The sequence below is a fragment of the Ornithorhynchus anatinus genome, chromosome 16 (assembly GCF_004115215.2).
Source record: "Ornithorhynchus anatinus isolate Pmale09 chromosome 16, mOrnAna1.pri.v4, whole genome shotgun sequence".
Lineage (NCBI taxonomy): Eukaryota > Metazoa > Chordata > Mammalia > Monotremata > Ornithorhynchidae > Ornithorhynchus > Ornithorhynchus anatinus.
In genome coordinates, this window is record NC_041743.1 from 22,147,841 (window position 1) to 22,170,846 (window position 23,006).

The 23,006-nt window shown below is 43.9% G+C and overlaps 1 protein-coding gene across 7 annotated transcripts in view; it reads right to left on the bottom strand.

Moving 5' to 3' along the window:
* LOC100084468 (transforming acidic coiled-coil-containing protein 2) overlaps positions 1-23,006 on the bottom strand; it is a 298,341-nt gene that overhangs the window by 30,003 nt on the left and 245,332 nt on the right. For all 7 annotated transcript variants that reach the window (XM_029080506.2, XM_029080510.2, XM_029080508.2 and 4 more), the window contains 3 exons: positions 18,196-18,397; positions 8,242-8,303; positions 931-1,046 (listed from right to left, as the gene is read on the bottom strand). In XM_029080506.2, the coding sequence (XP_028936339.1) occupies positions 931-1,046; positions 8,242-8,303; positions 18,196-18,397 (380 nt within the window). The remainder of the gene's footprint in view (positions 1-930; positions 1,047-8,241; positions 8,304-18,195; positions 18,398-23,006) is intronic.

The following is a 23,006-nucleotide window of genomic DNA, read 5'->3' on the forward strand; positions in this document are numbered from 1 at the left end:
AGTACTCAATCACCTTACCCCCTCCTACAACAACCCAGCCTGCACACTTCTCCCCTCTATTGCTAACCTTCATTTCGATCACGTTATCTCACCATCAACCTCTGGTCTGGAACTCCCTCCGTTCTCATATCTGACTGAAAATTACTCTCCCCCACTTCCTAGTTTTGATAGCCCATCTCCTCCAAGAGGCCTTCTATAAGTCCTCTTTCCCTCTTCTTCAACTTCCTTATGTGTCACCCTGACTTGCTACCTTTATTCATCCCCCTTCCCAGCCCCACAGCACTTACCTACATAGCTGAAATTTTATTATGTATATTATTGTCTGTCTCCCTCTCTAGACTGTAAATTCATTATGGGCAAGGCATGTATCTGTCATATTGCTATATTGTACTCTCTCAAGTGCTTAGTACAATCCTCTGCATACAGAAAGTGCTCATTAAATATAACTGACTGACTCACAGTTGCAGGTGGCATGATTTTACAAAATCTTCTTCAATTGTATGTCAGACTGCAGTTTTTGAAGTCAAGTACAACTCTTTTGTGTCTTTTCTAAATATGAACATTATTGAAAAATGTAAAAAATTGACCCCTGAAAGCAACTTGGAAAGTGCAGTCTTATCCCTTAACCACATACAGTTCAGTATAGTATATCAAATCTAATCCGTCAGTTTCATATAACTATGCTCACAGTGCCCCACTATGCCCCCTAGGATTTTCAGTCTCCGAAGAGGCTAAGCTAAAACATTCCTCTTGTGCCTGGAACCAGTGTTGTGTATAAAGTCAGGCTGCTCTGGTGTTAGAGAAAAATGAAATGGGACTGGGACTCTGTGTAGTGACACTGTGTCCCAGTGTTTGATGTTGGACTAGTTTGAATGTTTTTTTCAAAATGGGAAATCTGTAGCTTTACCATCTCTTTTGTCAGTAACATACCCTGAACATGGTGTAGGAGAGTCTGATAATCTGACTGGAGGAGACTGGAGCAATGTGTCCTGAGGAGCCTCAAACATAAGGTACAAAGACTGCTTCTTTGGAGTGCCGTCATCACGCTTTAGGAAGAAAAAGAACATTATTTAATTGCTACTCATTAGTTCATGTGAGATGTGACTTAGGCTGACCAGGAAAGAGATTTCACAAGGTGAGGATGGCTATCAGACATACTCCCAAAATTAACCATTGACCTCTCCCAGTAATCTGTAGCCAAATAAATAATGGGTTTTGAATGCATAAACCCTGTAGCAGAAATGCTGCATTTTGGGGGCTAATCAAATGTTCACATAGGTAGATTCACATCCTCTTATCTAAAAGACATTTCCATCTGGCTGTCTCACAGACATCTTAAACTCTATGTGTAAAACTGAACTCATCATCTTCCCTTTCTAGTCCTCTCCTCCACCTAATTTCCCCATCCCTTGATTTGGTGGGAAGAGCACAGGCCTGAGAGTCCCAGGACCTCATTCTACTCCTTGCTTCATCATCACTTGCCTGCTGTGTGACCTTGGGTAACTGACCGCTCTGTGCCTCAGTTTCCTCATCTGTAAAATGGAGATTAAATAATAATAATAATTGTGGCATTTATTAAACATTTACTATGTGTCAGGCACTGTACTAAGTGCTGGGATGGTTATGAGTAAATCAGGTTGGACACAGTCCCCGGCCCACGTGGGGTTCACAGTCTTAATCCCCATTTCACAGCTGAGGTAGTTGAGGCACAGAGAGTGAACTGATTTGCTGTAAAGGGGATACATGGAAGAATAAAGAGGAGGAGTTTTAGTGGCATTTAACCAATCTAGCATGTGAGGCCTGAAGGAACACAAGATGTATGTACCGGTGCCAACCCAAGGTCTGTGGGCCCCTTGATTCACATTCCTGGGAGGAAGGCCCCTGATAAAGAATAAGTGCATCCCTGCAACTGGTGCAAAATGACTTAACTCCAGTAATGTAGTCCTTATCTAATAGAGCAAACAAAGTCTGGACTGTGGGAAAATGCTAGACTTGGTTGGAAGGATACTTCTTAAGGTGATAATGCACCCAGAGCCTCCTCCCTCTGCTGTCAGGCATGAAACCAGCAAGCTTATAAAAATGTGCTGCTTCCCTCTTGCTATTGAGATATCACTATGAATGGTACCAAGGGTGGTCTGTTGTACTCCTGGCGGTTACCCTGTGCAGCTGCTGTCCTGGCATCTCTCTGCACTGACTGGGGTGTGAGTATGCTTCCACATTAAAGTTGTTTAAACCTAATGGTTTTCAAGTGCCTTGTATTATTGATACCTCTATGAACCTATCCTTGCACTTACATTTGGTTCAGTGAGCCAGGTACCAATACTACGATGCTGATTTTTGGGGAGATGAAGGATCTTGGGGAGACAGGTTGCATACCAGGATGGTTGGATACGCATAAGTGAGTACTGGAAAGGCAATGGTTGGCTGGCTTGATGGTTTCCACTGCCTTGCTGGAGTTAGAGTTGGCAATGGGCCTCACCCCGCAGAGGTTAGTGGATTTGATGGACTGGCTCCAACTTGAAGCCAAAGGGAAGTTTGAGTAGGAGACTTGCAGGCTACCTAGAGTTGGTTGCTGCTCACCTCTCTCTGTGCTCTAGATGACCCAGGGGAAACATCGGAGAGTAGAAGGGGAACAGGAAGAACTAGAAGCCTGCCTTTCTTGGACCCCTCGCGGCTACACTGCAGGTAGCTGTGGGGTACTGAAAAAGGCAAGAGACAGAGCTCTTGGGATTAATGGTGAAATCACCATGGAGCTAAGTGTATTCCTCTAGAGACAGAAGTTCCATTCACCACAAGCGAATAGCTAAATAAGTGTAGTTCTCCCAGAAGGGAAGTTCCATTCATGAAGTATATGTTCATATCAGTATTAACTAAGTTTAAGTTGTAGGCACCAAACCAGTGTCTCATGAAGATTCAATGTTTGTCTGAAAGAGACAGCTTGTGCTGTAACCTGATATTGAGGTCCCTGGAAGAAGAGTTTAGAGGCCCCTTAGCCTCTGCTGAATGAAGAGAAGTCACTGATGGTGATGGGAAACACCTGAGTTCTATTTTAAGGACCTGGATGGACAGTATTAATGTGTTTGGATTGAGGTTCCCCTGTCTCGTGTTTGTGTGTGTGTGTATGTATGTGTGTGCATGTGCCCAAGGAGTGGAAATGTGAGAAGACAGCTATAGAGAGATTATGAGCATATGGATGGGTATGGGGTAGGAAGGAGGAAAATGTCATTTGCACCAGTAAACATGGGAAAAATGTGAAAAGCTTGGAATCATCTCTAAGGAGATAGTGAGGGAGTGAATTTGGATAGAGAGGGAATCTTTATATAGCAGAAAGGAATGAGAATGTTGAATAAGGATTTAGGCATTTGGTTTTTTGGAGAGGATGACCCTTTTGCCTGTGTAAGAGTGTGTGTGTAGAATAAGTTGTGTTTAAATGAATTGACCAATGTGGTGAAAGTATGTATTCTGCATTGCTGGGAGAAATCCTTAAGGGAATTTGGGTAGCTCCACAAGTTGAAGGTAATGAGGAAAAGTCTGAGGGGCTGGAGCTATCACCTTAGACGATCAAAAGGGAAAATCCATTTGAGGTAAGTCCCTACCTCAAGCACATGAGTATTTTTCATTATTGTGAAGTGTGGATCTCATTGTTGGAAAAGTTAGTTCTCAATTGGTTAAGTGTGAAAATGCAAAGGAGGAAATTGGGAGAAGAGAATTTGCAATTGTTCTTTCACACTAGGAATGCCTGTAGGGATGAGGAGTCAATGACTAATTTGACTAATGACTAATAAAAGAGGTTTGCGAGCAAGTCCAACACAGACTGTCATTTTTATATCAGTCAGGTATAAATGTTATGGTCTGAATGAAGGAACTTCCCTTGATATTTTCACTATGGAATTAACAATGTGTGATGAAAAAAAAGGTAATGTAAAGACAATATATGCATTCCTTTCTTATATGATTTTGGGTAAATTGGAATATGGAAATTTGGTGCAAATAAATGTCATTCTGAATGAAAGGATTATACTACAGATCAGAAGAGAGAATTTGGAATGATAATTGAATCTGGATTCTTTGTGAACAGGAAATTAAAGGAGGACCTAAGCAATCTGTGTTAGATACCAGGAGCCCTACCGGGTTACACCAATTTCTTGGGAAAAGGACCCGAGAGTGGGTCATTTTCCTACTTGACTAGGGATTTTAGGTTCACATAAAATCCCAGCTCTCAAACTGACTATTGAGGGTTAACTGGAATAGAATTAGGCTAAGAAACTTTGCCAGCCATTAATATTAAATAATTTGTGATAGGGGAGGCAGCTCCACACAAGGGAGAGATTTAATTGCTGAGCATTACAAATTAAGTGTATTCTTGTTACATTGGTTTTTCGGTTCAAATCATCTTTAACATAAACTGTCTATTACATTAAGAGTTAAAACAAATGAAAGTCCTGCATGCTATTTCTACCAGAGCCTGGTGATCGGGGCTAGGAGCAGATAAAGTTTGTCACTTTGAGTAGTATGCTCATACGTAAAAGAAAAGGTCTGGATGTTTGTTTATCTTTGTCCTTGAAATTGTGTTTCCTTTTAAAGGATTGGTGGAAATTTTAAGAAATCAGATCCCAGGTATTTGGAAAGTAACAGAAAGATAATAATTGGAAATATGTGCTATTGTTAAATATTGTTGGGAAAGAGCTGTTACTTCAAACTTTATCAATTGTGTCTGGCTACATGATGCTCCTGGGTACTTATTTAATAATTCTATGTCTAAGATTGTATCTTCCTAGGTTTTAGTCCAATAAGACACATTGGCTTCCAGACAGCTCCAGCAAAAGGATCACTGCTCAACTGCCTCCCAGAGAGCCTGTCTTCAACCTGGGCTGTAATGTGAAAATATCAGGAAAGGGGACATGCTCCCACCAGACCACTGGTCCACAGAATTTGGGCACCAGCATCTGGTAAAGATGGGGACTTCAAGACTATGAGAACATTTGTCTTTGATGGATTGCTTTATATAACTTTTGGGATGTTGTTTATTGATAATTATAAACATAGAGCAGTGGAACACCTAGTGGGTAATAGAAGCAATATGTGAATCTGAAGAACCCCACATGTTGTTGTTTCTGTGGAGATGCAAGAGTTCTCCTCAGATCCTTCCCTTGGCCCTCCTTATTGGTTTACTGTAGCTCAGACAAATAGGAGAGCCAAGGACAATTGGTGGCAAAAGACAAGATTAAAGTGAGCCCTGTATCTCACTGTCATTTTATTGTTGCTGCAGGAGATTGAGTTACCCTGTAGTTGCTTTACTGTTGGTTGCTTTACTGTTGGACACACCACAGGGTACAGATGCTAACGCAAGGGTATATACCCTTTTGTAAAGCAGGGCACTTGTTTAACAGTTTTAAGTGATGTGGCACTGCAAACCACCTCCAAAGCATGCTTGCATATATCTAGGCTACTCCTATCAAATGACACACAACCATTGTCATCCATCTCCTCGGCAGGGACTCTACTGGATCAGGCAAAAGGTGTGGGGTGCCGCTTGCTAGATGTGGCAGCCCATTGGTCATTACAATCCAAAGGGTGGCTCAATACCGAGGGGCGGAAGGTGACAGACCTAAGGCCTGGACTCCATTTTGTTTGGCCAAGAAGCCATTAGCTCAAAGTGGGCACAGCACGTGCGCCACTTTTCCTGGGTGAGTAGATGTTGTTGACATCCTTGATTGCACCTGCTGATCCCGAGGGTCTGCGGAAGTGGTATTCACCCACGCCCCTGAGCTAATGAGAACAAGACAGGGCTGAGAAACTATCCCGTGTGGAAAATAACTGGGTCCAGCCAGAAACCCCTATATAAATTGGCACTAAGGAACAGCTTTTTGTAGTGGGATGAGACCTCTGCACTCTCCCCTACCCAGAGTGTAGGATGCCTTCTCAGTGTTGGCACTGCCAGGGAGAAGGGACACCTGGTTGGTCGTTGTTTGTATGTCTGTAAACCTTACTTTGACTGGGGTCTCCATGCTGCCTGTTGCTGCTGGATGAGGCTTTAAGTAGCCTTGGGTGGATAGACACAATATAGTCATGCATGATATTTTCAGTGCTAGCATATTAGATAAGCTAGGTGAGCTTGGCCATTAGGCCATGTTGTAATGAATGAATGTTTTAATGCATGCTGTACTATTACTGTTCTTTGTCCTTGTTCTCTAGAATTGTTGTGATGGCTTTCTATACTACCGGTTCCACCATTTAGCAAAGCTCCTGGATAAAGTCACAGCTGCGGCCAGGGGGATGTGATTGGCCCTGTTTCGGCTGGGGTGGAGCAGAAGTTAATCTGGAAATGGCAACGATGCAGACAGTGGTTATTCCCAACACCTCACATAACCATCCATAGCTTGGGCCCTCGTGCATGCCATCACTTGGCATCCCTGGAAATGGATGTCCTCACTCCTGGGGAACTTTGATGCATGAGTTCTCCTTGCTTGCCTGCTAATTCTGTTTTTCTTTGTCCTACTTGGTGCTTGGGTGCTTATAAACTGTGTTGACCTGATTATCTTGTACCTACCCCAACACTTAGTTCAGAGCTTGACACAGGGTAAGCACTTAACAAATATCACAAATGTTGTTATTATTTTTATTATGCACTTAGAACAATGTTCTGCATAGACACTCAATAAACACTACTGATTGATTTATTGACCACTTAATCCATACAATTGTCAGACCAAATGAGAAACAAAATGTTCCCATCTGAGTACATTCTTCTGTTGAGGAATTTCTCACTTCAGACTGTTGTGTTAGACCCTTGAAGATGGACTCTATTACTGTCTGCTCAAAAAGCTGATGAGGCCCATTGAGAGAAATGGTTCTCATTATGGGACATCCGGACTTGAGACAATGTGCCCATAAAGTGGGCTCATTCTCATCAATGTAGCTCTACACACAGCAGGTGCCGAATGAATGCTACCTCCATTACTGGGAGATACTCCCTATAGACTCTAAGTTCCTGTAGGTAGGGATCGTGCCTACCAACTCTATGGTACGGTACTTTCCCAATCTCTTACCCAGTACACAGTACACACTCAATTAAATACCATCGATTGAGTGATTTTCTTTGGGAAAGGGTTTCAAGGACTTTTTCTCCTTACCATGAGAGGCGGGACAAATAAAAGTAGGAGATCTGGCCTAAAATGGAAGATCTTATGCTTAGGGAGCAAAGAAGGGGGCTCCGCAGGGGACTCCACAAGGTCTCACCCACCCTGGGGCACTCCAGTGTATCAAATCAAGCTTTGATTTTGATTTAAGTGTTCCACATTAATATTAAAGTTTCTTTTTAGCATTAATAGAAAACTGAGCTACTGAGATATCACTCCTACCTTTGAATCAGACAACAATGTATCTACTAGGCCTGAAAAAATACTTAGCTCTCAAAACATTCAAATGAAGCATCCTATCTTTAAGAAAATGTCCCTTTCCTCCTAGACTGTGAGCCCTGTGTGGGGGAGGAATTAACTGTGTCTGATGATGATGATGATGACGGTATTTGTTAAGTGCTTACTATGTGTGAAGCACTGTTCTAAGTGCTGGGGGGATACAAGGTGATCAGGTTGTCCCACATGGGGCTCACAGTCTTAATCGCCACTTTACAGATGAGGTAACTGAGGCACAGAGAAATGAGGTGACTTGCCCCAAGTCACACAGCTGACAAGTGGCGGAGCCGGGATTAGAACACATGACCTCTGAATCCCAAGCCCATGCTCTTTCCACTGAGCCAAGCTGCTTCTCTGATCTGATTAGCTTCTATCTACCAGCACTTAATAAGTCCTTGGCACTTTGTAAGTGCATAATAGTATTCTACTATTATTTAATAGAAAGAGGAGGAGGGGTAGATAAGAAGAGGAGGAGGAGGAGGAGAGCTCTAGTCTGGAGTTGAACGTTCCATCAGGAAAAGGAGTAACTCTGTAGAGGAGTCTGGTATTGAATTCCACTGTGGGAATCTTGAAATATTGTATTGATTTGATTATTATGAACTGAATTGAATTGAATCAAACTGAGTCATAATACGAGTCTCTGCAAATCCTGAAACCACCAGTTTACCAGCAAATAGTCTCCTCTTCTAATAGGATGAGAAAATACCCCTGCAATGACCAAATGAACATTCTGCTCTTCTTGTGGGAGACCTCCCCAGAGTCACTAAAAAAAAGACACCAGCAACAATAATTTGCCAATATAAACCCAAAGGCCAAAGCAACTTACGGGTAAGGAGGAGCCAATTTTCTCCATATATTCTATTTCATAGGAGTTGCTGTAATCCAACTCTGGAAGTGAAACAAAGAAAGGAACATTAGCTAACAACATGATACACACATTGGAAATGCAGCATTTGTTATATAAATTTAAATACTAACAGGTATCACACTTTTAGCATGTCCTATAAACCCTTCAACTTTTGCAGTGACAACTAGCAAAAAGCAGAGTTCCTCAATTCTAATTATGGCTGAAAGACACACAAAAAAAATGCAGGCAGATCAAGGGCGTCAACTACTTGGAAAAATCAATCAGCAGTTTGAGAATAACCAGTCTGAATAAGCTTTCCTAAAATAACTTTATTAAAATACTGCTTTTTGATTGGGGGGGTTCTCCTTTTGATAAATTATTATCAAATGAATACACAAGAAGAAAAAAAAGAAAGGAGAAGAGGCCGAGAGTAAGAGAAGTGAGAGGAAGAGGAAGAAATGATCCATCATAAACTGCCATGCAGGGATCTATTACCTGTCTGGGCAACTGAAACCTGTCTGAATATGGATGAGTTTAATAAGTCAGGGTAGGAGCTGAGAAGGTGGCTTAAGAATGGGTAGAAGGCTGGAAGGAAGAAGAGGGGAGGATCCATGAGGAAAATCTTACAAACATACATCCAATTAACCTTAAAAAATCAGACATGGAGCAGCAGTTCCCTCTCCTCATCTGGTCGCCCTTTCTAAAATTTTCCTTCAAATGTATTCAAGGTTGAGTCTGCTCAATCCCTGAGGTGGGGAAACCACTTTAAAACTTTAGGGGAATCCATGCTAAGATGAAGAAAAATGTGTTTCTTTATTCAGTCTTCATTTTAAAATCTTTGAATTTCTAATAATAATAATAATAATGATGGTATTTGTTAAACGCTTACTATGTGCCAAGCACTGTTCTAAATGCTGGGGTAGATACAAGGTAATCAGGAGGTCCCACATAGGGCTCAGTCTTCATCCCCATTTTACAGATGGAGGTAACTGAAGCACAGAGAATTTCTTAGATTGTGAGCCCCCTTGAGGGGCAGGGCCCATATCTAATTCCCACCTCTATAGTGTCTCCCAGGGGATGGTGGTACAGTGCTTTCAACACAGGAAGCACTTTCTAAATACTAATACTACTAAGAGAAGCAGTGTGGCTCAGTGGAAAGAGGCTGTGCTTGGGAGTAAGTGGTCGTGGGTTCTAATCTCGGCTCCGCCGCTTGCCAGCTGTGTGACTTTGGGCAAGTCACTTAACTTCTCTCGGCCTCATTTACCCCATCTGTAAAATGGGAATTAAAACTGTGAGCCCCACATGGGACAACCTGATCACCTTGTATCCCCCCAGCGCCTAGAACAGTGCTTTGCACATAGTAAGCGCTAAACAAATACTATTTTTTTTTATTGTTCCTGCTATTACTACAACCACCACTAAGACCTGTCCTCCCTCCTACGTAGACCGTGAGCCTACGTAGACTGTAGACAGGGACTATGTCCCACCTGATTAACTTGTACCTACCCAGTGTTTAGTACAATGCTTGGCACATAGTAGGCGAGTAATGCCATCATTTTTCCTTATGCGCTTAGCCTCAAAAATGTGACTTCCCCATGACTTGGGGTACTCACACATCCTCCTCTCAAGCACTTAAATAAATATGGAATGCGTCTGCCAACTCCATTGCATTGAACTCTCCCAAGCACGTAATACAGACCTCTACACCTAGTAAGGACTCAATAAATATCACTGATTGATTGATATCTTTATACTCCTCCTGCCTGTGATGCATTTTAGTGCCTATCTCCCCAACTAGATTGTAAGCTCCTTGTGGGCAGGGAACATATATACCAACTCTGTTTTATTGTACTCTTCCAAGTTCTTAGTGCAGTGTTCTGCTCAGTGTAATAATTATGATATTTGTTAAGAGCTTACTATGTATCAAGCACTGTTCTAAGCACTGTGTAGATGCAAGGTAATCAGGTTGTCCCACGTGGGGCTCACAGTCTAATCCCCATTTTACAGATGAGGTAACTGAGGCACAGAGAAGTTAAGTGGCTTGCCCAAGGTCACATAGCTGACAAGTGGCAGGGTTGGGATTAGAACCCATGTCCTCTGACTCCCAAGCCCGTGCTCTTTCCACTAAGCCACACTTACTGTTATGTTACTGTATGTACCATTAGATCTGGATGCTTACCAGATGTTATTATGTTATTATGCCCTTCTGCCTGTTGGGACTCACACTTACGACCTATAAGCTTAAACTGTGCATGTTCTTTAGTGAGTGGAGAGCTCCAAGAAAAGGTAAGGGTGTTTTATTACGATACCAAATGCAAGGTCTCCAGAAAATGGAGAGCGATGTGCCACAACTCTGGTCTGTGGTTGTTACGCACAACCCTGATCCGTTACTACTCTGGCTAACCCACTCACCAAACTCACGCCTGAGGGTTAGGACGAATCACTGTGGCATGGCTTTCCTCCTGCTAGAAGGCTGGTGTGATGGGGATCAAATTCGGAAAAGCACAGTTTCCTCAAGATATGGATAGGTGGACAAAACCCAAGGGGTGGAGTGGCCAGGCTAACAAGCTTAAGCTTACTCATGCCGGAGGACTGGTTGGGAGCAATAGGAAGCAGTTAGCTAAACAGACCCCATACTTTTTGGTACTAATGATCCCGGAAGGGCTGGGTGAGCATTAAGACCGAATGACTAGACTGGAATGAGTCAATTCCACTGAGTTTTGTAACATGATCCTGACCCCAAAAATTACAAAACAAAATAAAAACTTCTCACTCTAGGCTTCAAGGCTCTCCATCACCTTGCCCCCCGCACCTCTCCTCCCTTATCTCTTTCCACTGCCCACCCCACACGTTCTGCTCCTCTGCCGCCCACCTCCTCACCATTCCCCGTTCTCGCCTATCCCGCTGCCAACGCCTGGGCCACGTCCTCCCGTGGTCCTGGAATGCCCTCCCTCCTCACCTCTGCCAAACTAATTCTCTTCCCCTCTTCAAAACCCTACTTAAAGCTCACCTCCTCCAAGAGGCCTTCCCAGACTAAGCTCCCCTTTTCCCTCTGCTTCCTCTACCCTCCCTTCACCTTTCCACAGCTAAATCCTCTTTTCCCCCCATTTCCCTCTGCTCCTCCCCCTCTCCCTTCCCATCCCCTCAGCACTGTACTCATCCGCTCAACTGTATATATTTTCATTACCCTATTTATTTTGTTAACGAGATGTACATTGCCTTGATTCTATTTATTTGCTACTGTTTTAATGAGATGTTCATCCCCTTCATTCTATTTATTGCTATTGTTCTTGTCTGTCCATCTCCCCCGATTAGACTGTAAGCCCATCAAAGGGCAGGGACTGTCTCTATCTGTTACCGATTTGTACATTCCAAGCGCTTAGTACAGTGCTCTGCACATAGTAAGCGCTCAATAAATACTATTGATGAATGAAATATGGCCAATGAAAGGGAAGAGGATCGGGAAGTAGCAAGATATATACATGAACTCTTTGTAGTAGGTTGGAACTCTGGCACACTGCTGTGGAGAGTCGCCTCTACCCAGAGTTGAGGAGGCCCACTCTGTAGGATCCTGTGTGAGGCTGAGTGACCATCGGACCTTCTCACTGGTGCTAGGAGAAGTGAGTATTACCCTTTGGTAACTTGATTGCTGGGTGATTTGAAAAGTAGCCTATGCTGGGATGAATTGAAAGGTAGCCCCTGGAGACAACCAGTGTCTCCTTCCCAGTTCCACCAGCTGCTAGAAGTTGAGGACCATGCTAGCCAGTCTATTTATTACTTATTAGCCTAGGAATAGCTTTGCTAGTGAGGGTTACTTACTGCAGGTTCTTTGTGTTATCATCTCAATAAACCTACTTCTGTTACTCATTAAACCCCTAGTTGGTGAGTCCATTTCCAACCCTCTGATCCACAAACTCATGAGTTACTCCATAGTTGGTTCCGACCAAAGGCAACAACTCTACAGACATCCTTCATGAAGGCTTTAAATCTAACCCATTTGTGTTTCATTAGTTTGTCACTTTGAGGGGGAGAGAGAAGAAATGGATTGGAATAAAAACCACATGCTGGTTTTGTTGAGGAATACCAGTGTCAGTCTAATGCCAAAAGCCCAGTAGCATAAGACTTTTTAGGATGTCACTCAATGTTATTAATGAATCAGCTTTTCCCCTCCCCCAGCGTTACCACTATAACTTACTATTGGCCTGGAGTTGCTAGTCCGTTAATTATTCAGAAGAATCAGCCAGCTCATCTGATAAACCTAAACTTTCACTGAGAAGGGAACTAGGAGGTGATATGTAGACAAAAGAACTGCTGAGAGAGCAGATGATGCTTGGAAGAAGAAAAACAACAGAGGTTCCCCAAATTTGGGAAACCAGAGTTGGTTGCTAGAGAGCTTCAGAGAAACCCTCCATCTGAAGTCTTACATTCCTCAGGGTTGACTCAAAAAAGAGTCTCAGATCACTCAACTCAACTCATGGCTATGTTTTTTCTCCTTAAAAGAATAGTCCTCTCTATTTGCCAGATAAACCAGTTCCTCTCCTCATGGGAAACACTGGATTGCACAAAAGCCAGGAGCCAGGACTCCATAATCAGTGGAAGCATCCATCATGTGTTTCCTTAAGCTTTCAGAACCCTATTTTATATGAGACCATTCATTCTGGATATGGCATCAGGCAACTCCAAGGCCTAAGAAGGCACCATGACCTTCCCTGGTGCTTGCCTCAAATATCAAAATCTCTGACGTTTTTATTTAGAAATTTGATAACAACCTTACACTAATGGGATGTAAAGACAAATGGGAACAGCTTTTCCTCCATGTTACTTATCTGGCATATGTCCAATGGTCCTGGCTCAAAGAAAGCAAGGAGTCATTTGTTCAATGCCTAACAAGAACCTTGCTCAATTGGCCATGAGATAAACAGTATTCTATTACTAAAAGTTGTCGAGTTCCTCTGTGACTCTAAGGGAATAAGGCTATTTGTGTTCATTAGCATTTAAAATCAAACATGCCAAACATCTCTTTGCCAAGTCTTCTCAATTTCTTCCTCTAGAGCTCTGGAAGTGTTTGGCGCAGGCTTGGCTCTGACAGGACTCTTACAATGCACTGAAATTGGTGGGTATGAATGAGTGTGCATGAAGCAGATAGGGCTTTGCCCACAGAACCCAACCCCTGAAAGAGAAGTGCGTGGCCTAGTGGAAAGAGCCGAGGCCTGAGAGTCAGAGAACCTGGCTTCCAATACCAGCTCTGCCATTTGGCTGCTGTGTGACCTTGGGCAAATCACTTACTTTCTCTGTGCCTCGGTTTCCTTATATGTAAACTAAGGATTCATTACCTGTTCTCCCTGCTATTATATTGACATCTATCCCCATTGTCCTCACCAGTTGTTCCAGACATTTAATTCCTTTCTCAAACCCTCTGTCCCCCAGCCTCCTCTATCCCTTGCCCTTAATGATCTGGCTACTTACTTTATTGAGAAAATTGAAATTATCAGGTGAGATCTCCCTAAAATCTCCCCTGCTCCTCTCCAGTCCCTTCTTCCTCCTGCCCTTACTTCAACTCTCCCATCTTTCCCAGTATTATCTCAGGAGCATATCTCCTGCCTTCTCTCAAAATCCAGCCCCTCCACCTGCGCATCTGAACCTATTCCTTCACACCTGATTAAAACACTTGCCCCTTTCCTTCCCTCCCTGACGGCCATCTTCAACTGTTCACTCTTCAATGGCTTCTTCCCCACTGCTTTCAAACATGCTCATGTCTCCCCTATCCTAAAAAAGCCCTCACTTGACTCCATGGCTCCTTCCAGTTATTTCCCTATCTCCTTTCATCCATTCCTCTCTGAACTCCAAGTGAGTTGTCCAAACCCACTATCTCAAGTTACTCTCCTACAATTCTCTCCTTGACCCCCTCCAATCTGGCTTCCATCCCCTTCACTCTACAGAAACTGCCCTCTCAAAGGTCACAAATGATCTTGCCAAATCAATGTTTTCTACTCCATCCTAATCCTCCTAAACCTCTCAGCTGCTTTGACACTGCTGACCTCTCCCATGTCCTGGAAACATTATCCAACCTCAGCTTCACTGACACTGTCCTCTCCTGGTTTTCCTCCTAGTTCTCTAGCCACACACACTCCCATTATCTTCTGTGGGCTCCTTCTCTGCCTCCCACCAGCTAACCAGATGCCCCTCAGGGTCCCCTTCTATTCTCCATCTTCGCCCACTCCCTTGGAGATCTCATTCGCTCCCATGGCTTCAACTACCATCTCTATGACGTTGATACCCAAATCTACATCTCCAGCCCTGATCTCTGCAGTCTCACATTTCCTCCTGCCTTCTAGACATTGAGCCTCCTTGCTGACCCCTCTATCTCCTGTCTCTCCCCACTCCAGGGCACACTTTACTGCCCATATCATTTTTTTTACAAAACATTCAGTCCGTGTGTCCCCATTCCTCAAGAACCTGCAATGGTTGCCCATCCACCTCTGCATCAAATAGAAACTCCTCACCAACAGCTTTGAAGCACTCAATCACCTTGCCCACTCCTACCTCACCTCACTATTCTCCTACTGCAACCCAACTGCACACTTTGGTCCTTTAATGCCAACCTACTCAGTGTACCTCAACCTCATCTATATCAACATCAACCTCTCACCCACAACATGCCTCTGGCCTGAAATACCCTTCCTCCCTCTCTGTCAGAAAATACTCTCCTCAGCTTCAAAGCCTTTTTGAAGGCACATCTCCAAAAGGGCTTCCTTGACCAAGCCCCCATTTCCTCTTTTCCCACTCCCTTCTGCGTCACCCTGATTTGCTCCCTTTATTCATCCACCTCCCCAGTCCCAGCGCACTTATGTCCATATCCATAATTGATTTATATTAATGTCTGTCTCCCCGACTAGACTGTAAGTTCATTGTGAGAAGGGAATGTGTCTATTAGAGAAGTGGCATGGCGTAGTGGAAGGAGCACGGGCCTGGGAATCAGAAGGTCATGGGTTCTAATTCTGGCTCTGCCTCTTGTCTGCTGGGTGACCTTGGGCAAGTCACTTCACTTCTCTATGTCTCAATTACCTCATCTGTAAAATGGGGATTGAGATTGTGAGGCCCAGCTGTGACAGGGACTGTGTCTAACCTGATTTGCTTGTATCCACTCCAGCACTTAGTATAGTCCTTGGCACACAGTAAGCACTTAACAAATACTACAACTATTGTTGTATTGTATTGTATTGTTGTATTGTTGGGTTGTACTCTCCCAAGAGCTTAGTACAGTTCACTGTGCACAGATTTTCATAAATATGATTGATTGATATTTAGACTGCAAGCATTATGAGGGACAGGGACTGAATCCAACCTGATTATTTTGTACTTACCCCAGTGCTTAGTCCAGTGCATGGCACAGGGTAAATGCTTAACAAATACCACAGTTGCTGTTATCAAAGGAGGGTTAAAATATGTGCCTCGGCGATCAAGCCAAGATGTCTAGTGTATCCTGACATTCAATTAAACTCAATTCTTCCATGACCCTTGTTTGCACTTTGCATTTTGAATGCTCTCAGAAACCCACCATTTGAAATGAGGAGGGACAGGGAAGTGGCAATGGCAGTGATACCCCAAGGATTCCTCCTGCCCCGACCCAGGTGGGGCAGCTACCCCCACTTACAGGCACCAGATATTGCTATGGGCTCTACAGACATGAGCAGTTTTAGCTTGTTCTTATGGACCAGCGATGTAATTACAGGCATTTGGCCATGCCGATGATGAGAGAGCAACCCTCCTCCACGGTGACAGGGTTGTGGCAGGGCAGTAGCAGGTTGAGGGAGAACCCAGTAGCTGCACGGTTCCTCCCCTCCTCCTCCTCCTTCTCCTTCGCCAAATCCTCTTGGCCTTTCCCCTTCCTTTTCCGGCCCCTCCTCTTATTCAGGAGCAGCAGCTACCATTGCTCCAACCCATCACAATGATAAGTGCTTCATCCTGATGCTCAGCAATTTCCAGGTATTTTATCCAAGCAGTGGAGCCATGTTTTCATCTCACTCAGGTAAGCAGTGCAATAAACAGTGAGTTGCAGGCATTATTACTGCTGCTAAAAACAAGGATCACTCCTGGGGCTTCTTGGAGAGTAAGAGGAGGCAATATGACCTAAGAAAGAGAGCATGGGCATCAGGAGCCTCAGGTTCCAAAACCAGCTCTGTCCCTGACCTGCAGTTTAACCTTCTGGAAATCACTCTCTATGCCTCAATTTACTCATTTGCAAAATGGGTATGACTCCTGCTCTCCCTAGTCTTTAGATGGTGAGCCTTGAAGGGAAGAGAGGCTTTGCCTGATCTGATTACTTTGATCTGAACAGTGCTTAGCATAATTCTTGATATATAGTAGGCACAAAATAACTACCAATACTGAGTAAGAGTCAGGACAGGCTTCTTTGCCTGGGTTGTCCTGAATCGCAGAGAACATTCTGGTGAACGAACAGAAGGGCCCAGAAACAACATGGTCTAGAGAAAAGAACATAGGCCTGTGAAGTCAGGGGACCAAGGTTCTAATCCCAGCTCCACCACTTGACTGCTGTGTCACATTCAGCAAGTCTCAACTGCTCTGTGCCTCAGTTTCCTCAATTGCAAAATAATTCAATTTGCTCTCCTACTTAGACTGAGAGCCTCAGGTGGAATAGGTATTGTGTCTGATTTGATTATTTTGTATCTACTGTAGTTCTTAATACAGTGCCTGGCACATAATAATAATGATGATGGTATTTGTTAAGTGCTTACTATCTGCCAGGCACTGTACTAAGTGCTGGGGTAGATACAATCAAATCAAGTTGGACACAGTCCCTATTCCATGTAGGGCTCACAGTCTCAATTCCCATTTTACACATGAGGTACCTGAAGCACAGAAAAGTGAAGTGACTTGCCCAAGGTCACAGAGCAGACAAGTGGCAGAGTTGGGATTAGAACTCATGACCTTCTGACTCCCAGGCCCGTGCTATATCCAGTACCCCATGCTACTTCTCCATAGTAAGTATGGAGAAGCATAGTTACTTCAGTAAGCCGTTAACAAATATTATTATTATTATTATTATTATTATTATTATTATCGTTATCTGAGTGCACTCCAAACAGAACTATTGACGCCCCCTCTCCCTGAAAAGATCACAATGAATGCTTCCTGGTCTGAATCCTTTTTCTGTGACATAGCCAGAACTGCCAGTTATCTGGGAGGCTTTGTGAGTCTGTATGGAGAGTTTACTCATCATCTTCACCTCACGTGCCCTGCAGGCCTGTCGTTCATCTCTGCTGCTTTGAGCCTTGGCCCAGGGTTACCTCTCCCCTGCCAGTATCTGGCACTACCTCTGTGGTCTCTCATTTGCACCTACCTTCAGCACATCTCTACTTGGATGAGCACAGGACACAGCACAGACAGGGATAGAGCACCTGGGATACAATATTCCTGTGCACCGTGCTCAGCTCAGGAAGATGCAGGATGGCCCAGTGGGCTAATGGAAAGAGCATGGGTCTAGGAGTCAGAGAAGCTGGGTTCTAATTTTGGCTCCACCACATACCTGCTGTGTGAACCTGGACAAGTCACGTAACTTCTCTGTGCCTCAGTTCCCTCATCAGCAAAATGGGGATTCAATACTGATTCTCCCTCCTTCTTAGATTGTGAGCACCATGTGGAACCTGATTATCTTGTATCTACCTCAGCACTTGATACAGCTCTTGGCACATAGTAAGTACTTAACAAATACTACTATTATTATTATTACTGTTATGCTAGAAAGCAACCCAAAATTCATCCTCAGCTGCAGGTGCCATGTGACTGCATGCAAAACCACACCTCAATTACCTGTCTGATGGTTTTCTTTATGGTCCTTCTTTGCTTCTTGCTTGTTTAAGACAATTTGCCCCGCAAAAGGATGGGGGTCTGCAGGGCCATTGTTTTGCTTACCATCTGTGGGGGAATCAAATTTGGTCTCATTTACAAATGTTGACAAGTCAGATGGCTGTGGGTAGTCCTGCTTATCTGCCTCAAGATCCACAGCCATGCAGGTCCACTTCTGATTGGTCACCGCAAGTTTTTCCTCATCAGTCGCGTGAGCCACAGTGGTGATGACTGGTGGTGTTTCTGGAGTTGGCAGTGGGGTGGGATCCTGAAATGCACAAACATCTTCACTTACTGCTATTTCTGATCCCCTAAGAGGAATCCACCCATACTCTGCTGTGTTTGCCCCATTAGCCATTCTCACTTCTCCACTGATGCCCTTGCGAGAAATAAAGCATTGTTGAAACATTTTTACATTGCCAGTATTTCATTTATCATATTCTTTTTCTGACTGATGTTTTGTAGCAAAACTGAGATCCAAGTAAAGCAGGTATATTCACCTTGTCATCATTTTTGATGTTTGTGGAGGTGCCTTGTTCGGTTTTCCAACTGCCCCCCCCTCCCCCCGGTCTACCTGCCACCAATTTCCCTCTTCTCCAGTCTTTACTTCAGTCTGCTGCCCTGATCCATTTTTTAAAAGTTTTTTTGTGGTATTTGTCAAGCACTTTCCTAAGCACTGGGATAGATATAAGTTTATCAGGTTGGGCACAGTGGTTCCTGGACTAAATTAGAGGGAGGAAGCTTTAATTCCCATTTTACATTGAAGTAACTAAGGCACACAGAAGCTAAGTGACTTGCTCAAGGTAACACATCAAGCAATTGGCAGATCTGGGATTAGAACCCAGGTCCTTCTGATGCCCAGGCCCATGCTCTTCTCAATAGGACTTGCTGTTCGTTGCTCCTCTGCCCACATCACCCCACTCATCATAGTCTCCAATGTTGTCCATTCTTCTTTTCATCAAGCAGAAACTCCTGACTATTGGCTTTAAGTCACTCAGTTAGCTTGCTCCCTCTTGTCCTCACTCCTCTCCCGCTACATCACCCCAGCTGGCGGCTTTCTTGCTCTGAAGCCAATCCACTCATGTCTCTTCTGCCAAAGCAAAGATTTGAGGCTCAAAAGGAGGAACTGACCTTATGAAAACCATGTCATGCTTTCATGTGTCCACCCAAGGTCTGCAAGGCATGGAAAAAGAATACCTGAGACCTCAAAAGGAGAAATTTGCTTCATGCAAACAATCTCCTACTTTTATTTCTCTACCTCAGGTCTTCAAGACCTCAAATGCAAAAATTTATGGCTTAAAAGGAGAAATTTGTGTCAAGAAAATGAGCTCCTGCTTTCATCTCTCTCCCTAAAGCCCTGAACAGAGACTATTTAAGGCGGAAGAGGCGATATTTGCTTCACGCAAACAATTTCCTATCATTTTATTTCTCTACCTAAATTCTTCGAGGCCTGAAAAGAGAAGATTTGAGTTTGAAAGGAAGACATTCACTTCCTGTAAGTCAGGTCCCACTTTGGTTTCCAACTATCTCCTGCTTTTGTTTCTCTCCCTAAGGGCCAGAAAGAGTAGCATGTAGGGTTAAAGAAGGAAAAATCTGCCTCCGAGAAAAACTCACTTCATCATTTTTCTACCTTTGGTCTTCAAAGACCTGAAGAGAAAAATCTATGAAGTGCCAAAGGAGAAGTCTGCTTCATGCAGCAACAGCTCCTGTGCGTGGCTCAGTGGAAAAGAGCCTGGACTTGGGAGTCAGAAGTCATGAGTTCGATTTCCGGCTCTGCCACTTGTCAGCTGTGTGACTGTGGGCAAGTCACTTCACTTCTCTGTGCCTCAGTTCCCTCATCTGTAAAATGGGGATAAACTGTGAGCCTCACGTGGGACAACCTGATTACCCTGTATTTACCCCAGTGCTTAGAACAGTGCTCTGCACATAGTAAGCGCTTAACAAATACCAACATTATTACTGACCTTTTCTTCATGTGCTCCTCCCTGCCTGGAACTCCCTCTCTCTTCAAATTGGACAGATATCAACTCTCTCTATATTCAAAGCGTATCTGAAATTACATCTCTTAGTTCTTAGTACAGTGTTCTATATACAGTAAGTGTTCAATAAATATTATTCACTGTTAATGAGGTTTGAACCCATATCAATCAGAGTTGTTCAATAAATAACATTGATATGGGATCAAGCCTCATTATCAGTCATAGTTATTGAGCACTTACTGTTTGTAGAGCACTATACTAAGCCCTTGGAACAGTATAATATAACAGAGGTGGTCAATAAGTTCCCTGTCCACAACAAACTTACAGTCTAGTGGGGGAGGCAGACATTAATATAAATATATAAATTACAGGTATGATATAAGTGCTATGGAACAGCTGGAGGGGTGAGTAAAGGGTACCAATCTAAATGCAAAGGTGGCACAGAAGGGAATGGGAGAAGAGGAAATGAAGGCCTAGTCAGGGAATGCTTCTTGGAGGAGATGTGCTTTTAATAAGGCTTTGAAGGTGGGGAGAGTGATCATCTGTTGGTTATGAAGGCAGAGGGCATTCCAGGCCAGAGATAGGATGTGGGTAAGAGGTTGGTGATGAGATAGATGAGAATGAAGTACAGTGAGTCGGTTGGCATTAGCGGAGTGAAGTGGATGGGGTGGGTGGTAGTAGCAAAGCAGTGAGATAAGCTTGGAAGGCAAGCTAACAAAGTGCTTTAAAGTGGATGGTAAGGAGTTTCTGTTTGATGCAGAAGTGGATAGGCAACTTGAGGAATGGTGAAAAATGGAATGAAAATTTTTATAAAAAAAGATCTGGGTAGCAGAATGAAATATGGACTGGAGTGGAGAGTGTCAGGAGGCAGGGAGTTCAGCAAGGAGGCTGATGCAGTAATCAAGGTGGGACAGGATAAGTATTTGGATTAACATGGTAGCACTTTGATGGAGAGGAAAGGACAGATTTTAGAAATGCTGTGTAGGTTGAAGCAACAGGATTTGGTGACAGATCCAATATGTGTGTTGAATGAAAGAGATGAGTTGAGGATAACACCAAGGTTATGGGTTTGTGAGGCAGGGAGGATGGTGTTGCTGTCTATAGTGACAGGAAAATCAGAAGGAGGAAAGAGTTTGGTTGGGAAAATAAGGAGTTCAATTTTGGATGCTAAGTTTGAGGTGTTGGCAGGACATCCAAGTAGAGATGTCCTGAAGGCAGGAGCAAATGAGAGACTGCAGAGAGGAGAGAAACAGTGGCGATGTAGATTTAGGTACCATCTGCATAGAGGTGGTAGCTGAAGCCATGGGAGTGAATGGGTTCTCCAAGGGTGTGGGTGTAGATGTACAATATAAGGGGACCCAGAGATGAGCCTTGGGTATTCCCACAGTTAGGTGGTGGGAGGCAGAGGAGGAGCTCATTTCGGAGACTGAGAATGAGTGGCCCGAAAGATAGGAGGAGAACCAGGGAAGGACAGTGTCAGTGAAGCTAGAAGTTAGATAGTTTTTCCAGGAGAAGGGGGTGGTCCATAGTGTCAAAGGAAGGCAGTTGAGAGGTGGAGGATGATTAGGACGGAGAAGAAGTCATTGGATTTAATGAGAAGGAGGTCACTAATGTACTTGGAGAGGAAGTGGAAAGGATGGAAGCCAGAATCCAGGATGTCGAATAGAGAGTTGGAGGAGAGGAAATGGATGCAGCAGATGTAAATAAAGCTCTCAAGATGTTTGAAAGGGATGGTAAGAGGGATATGGGGTGAAAACTGGAAGGGGCTATGGGTAAAGGGTGTTTTTTTTTAGGTTAAGGGAGACATGAGCATGTTTAAAAGCAGGGAGAGGGCAGGTGCTTTGATACAATACAAAGCAATGGGGTCAGATGTGCAAGTAGGGGGGCAGATTTTGGAGAGAAGGCAAGAGATCTCCTTTTGAGATTCTGCTGGGAAAGATGGGAGAGTTGAAGAAGGAGCAGGAGGAAGGAGCCTCAGTTACCTCATCTGTAAAATGGGGATTAAGACTGTGAGCCCCACGTGGGACAACCTGATTCCCTTGTGTCTACCCCAGCGCTTAGAACAGTGCTCAGCACATAGTACGCGCTTAACAAATACCAACATTATTATTATTATTAAGGAGGGGTTGGGGACGAGCATGGGAGGTTCTAGGGAAATTACTCTTGATGATTTCAATTTTCTCAATAAAGTACATGGTCAGGACTTTTGGGGCAAGAGATGAGGTGGTGTGGGGGCAGATAGTTTAAGGAGCAAGTTAAACGTCTAAAGCAATGGGACGGGGCAATGGGCAAAGGAGTCAATATGCCTTTGAAAAATAATGCAGCCAGCAGAGGACAGGGCAGAGTAAAGCAGGCAAGGATGAATAAAGCAGGCAAGGATGAACAGACAGTGGATGAGGTTGGCCTGATAGCTGGGTATCCACAAGCTGCATTCTGCCGCTCATGCACAGAAGCAAAGAAAATGGAGGTGAAGAGGTGATCCAGGTCTGTGTGTTAGTAGTACAAGATCTATGAAGGAACAGGGAAACAAATGAGTTGACTTCATTCATTCATTAATTCCATAGTATTTATTGAGTGCTTACTATGTGCAGAGCACTGTACTAAGCACTTGGAATGTACAATTCAGCAACAGATAGAGACAATCCCTGCCCACTGACGGGCTTACAGTCTAATCGGGGAAGACAAAGACAATAGCAATAAATAGAATCAAGGGGATGTACATCTCATTAACAAAATAAATAGGGTAATCAAAATATATACAAATGAGCAAATGAATTCAGTGCTGGGGGAGGGGAAGGGAAAGGGGGAGGAGCAGAGGGAAAGGGGGGAAAGGAGGCTTAGTTGAGGGGAGGTGAAGTGGGGGGGGGGGGGCAGAGAGGCAGCAGAGGGAGCAGAAGG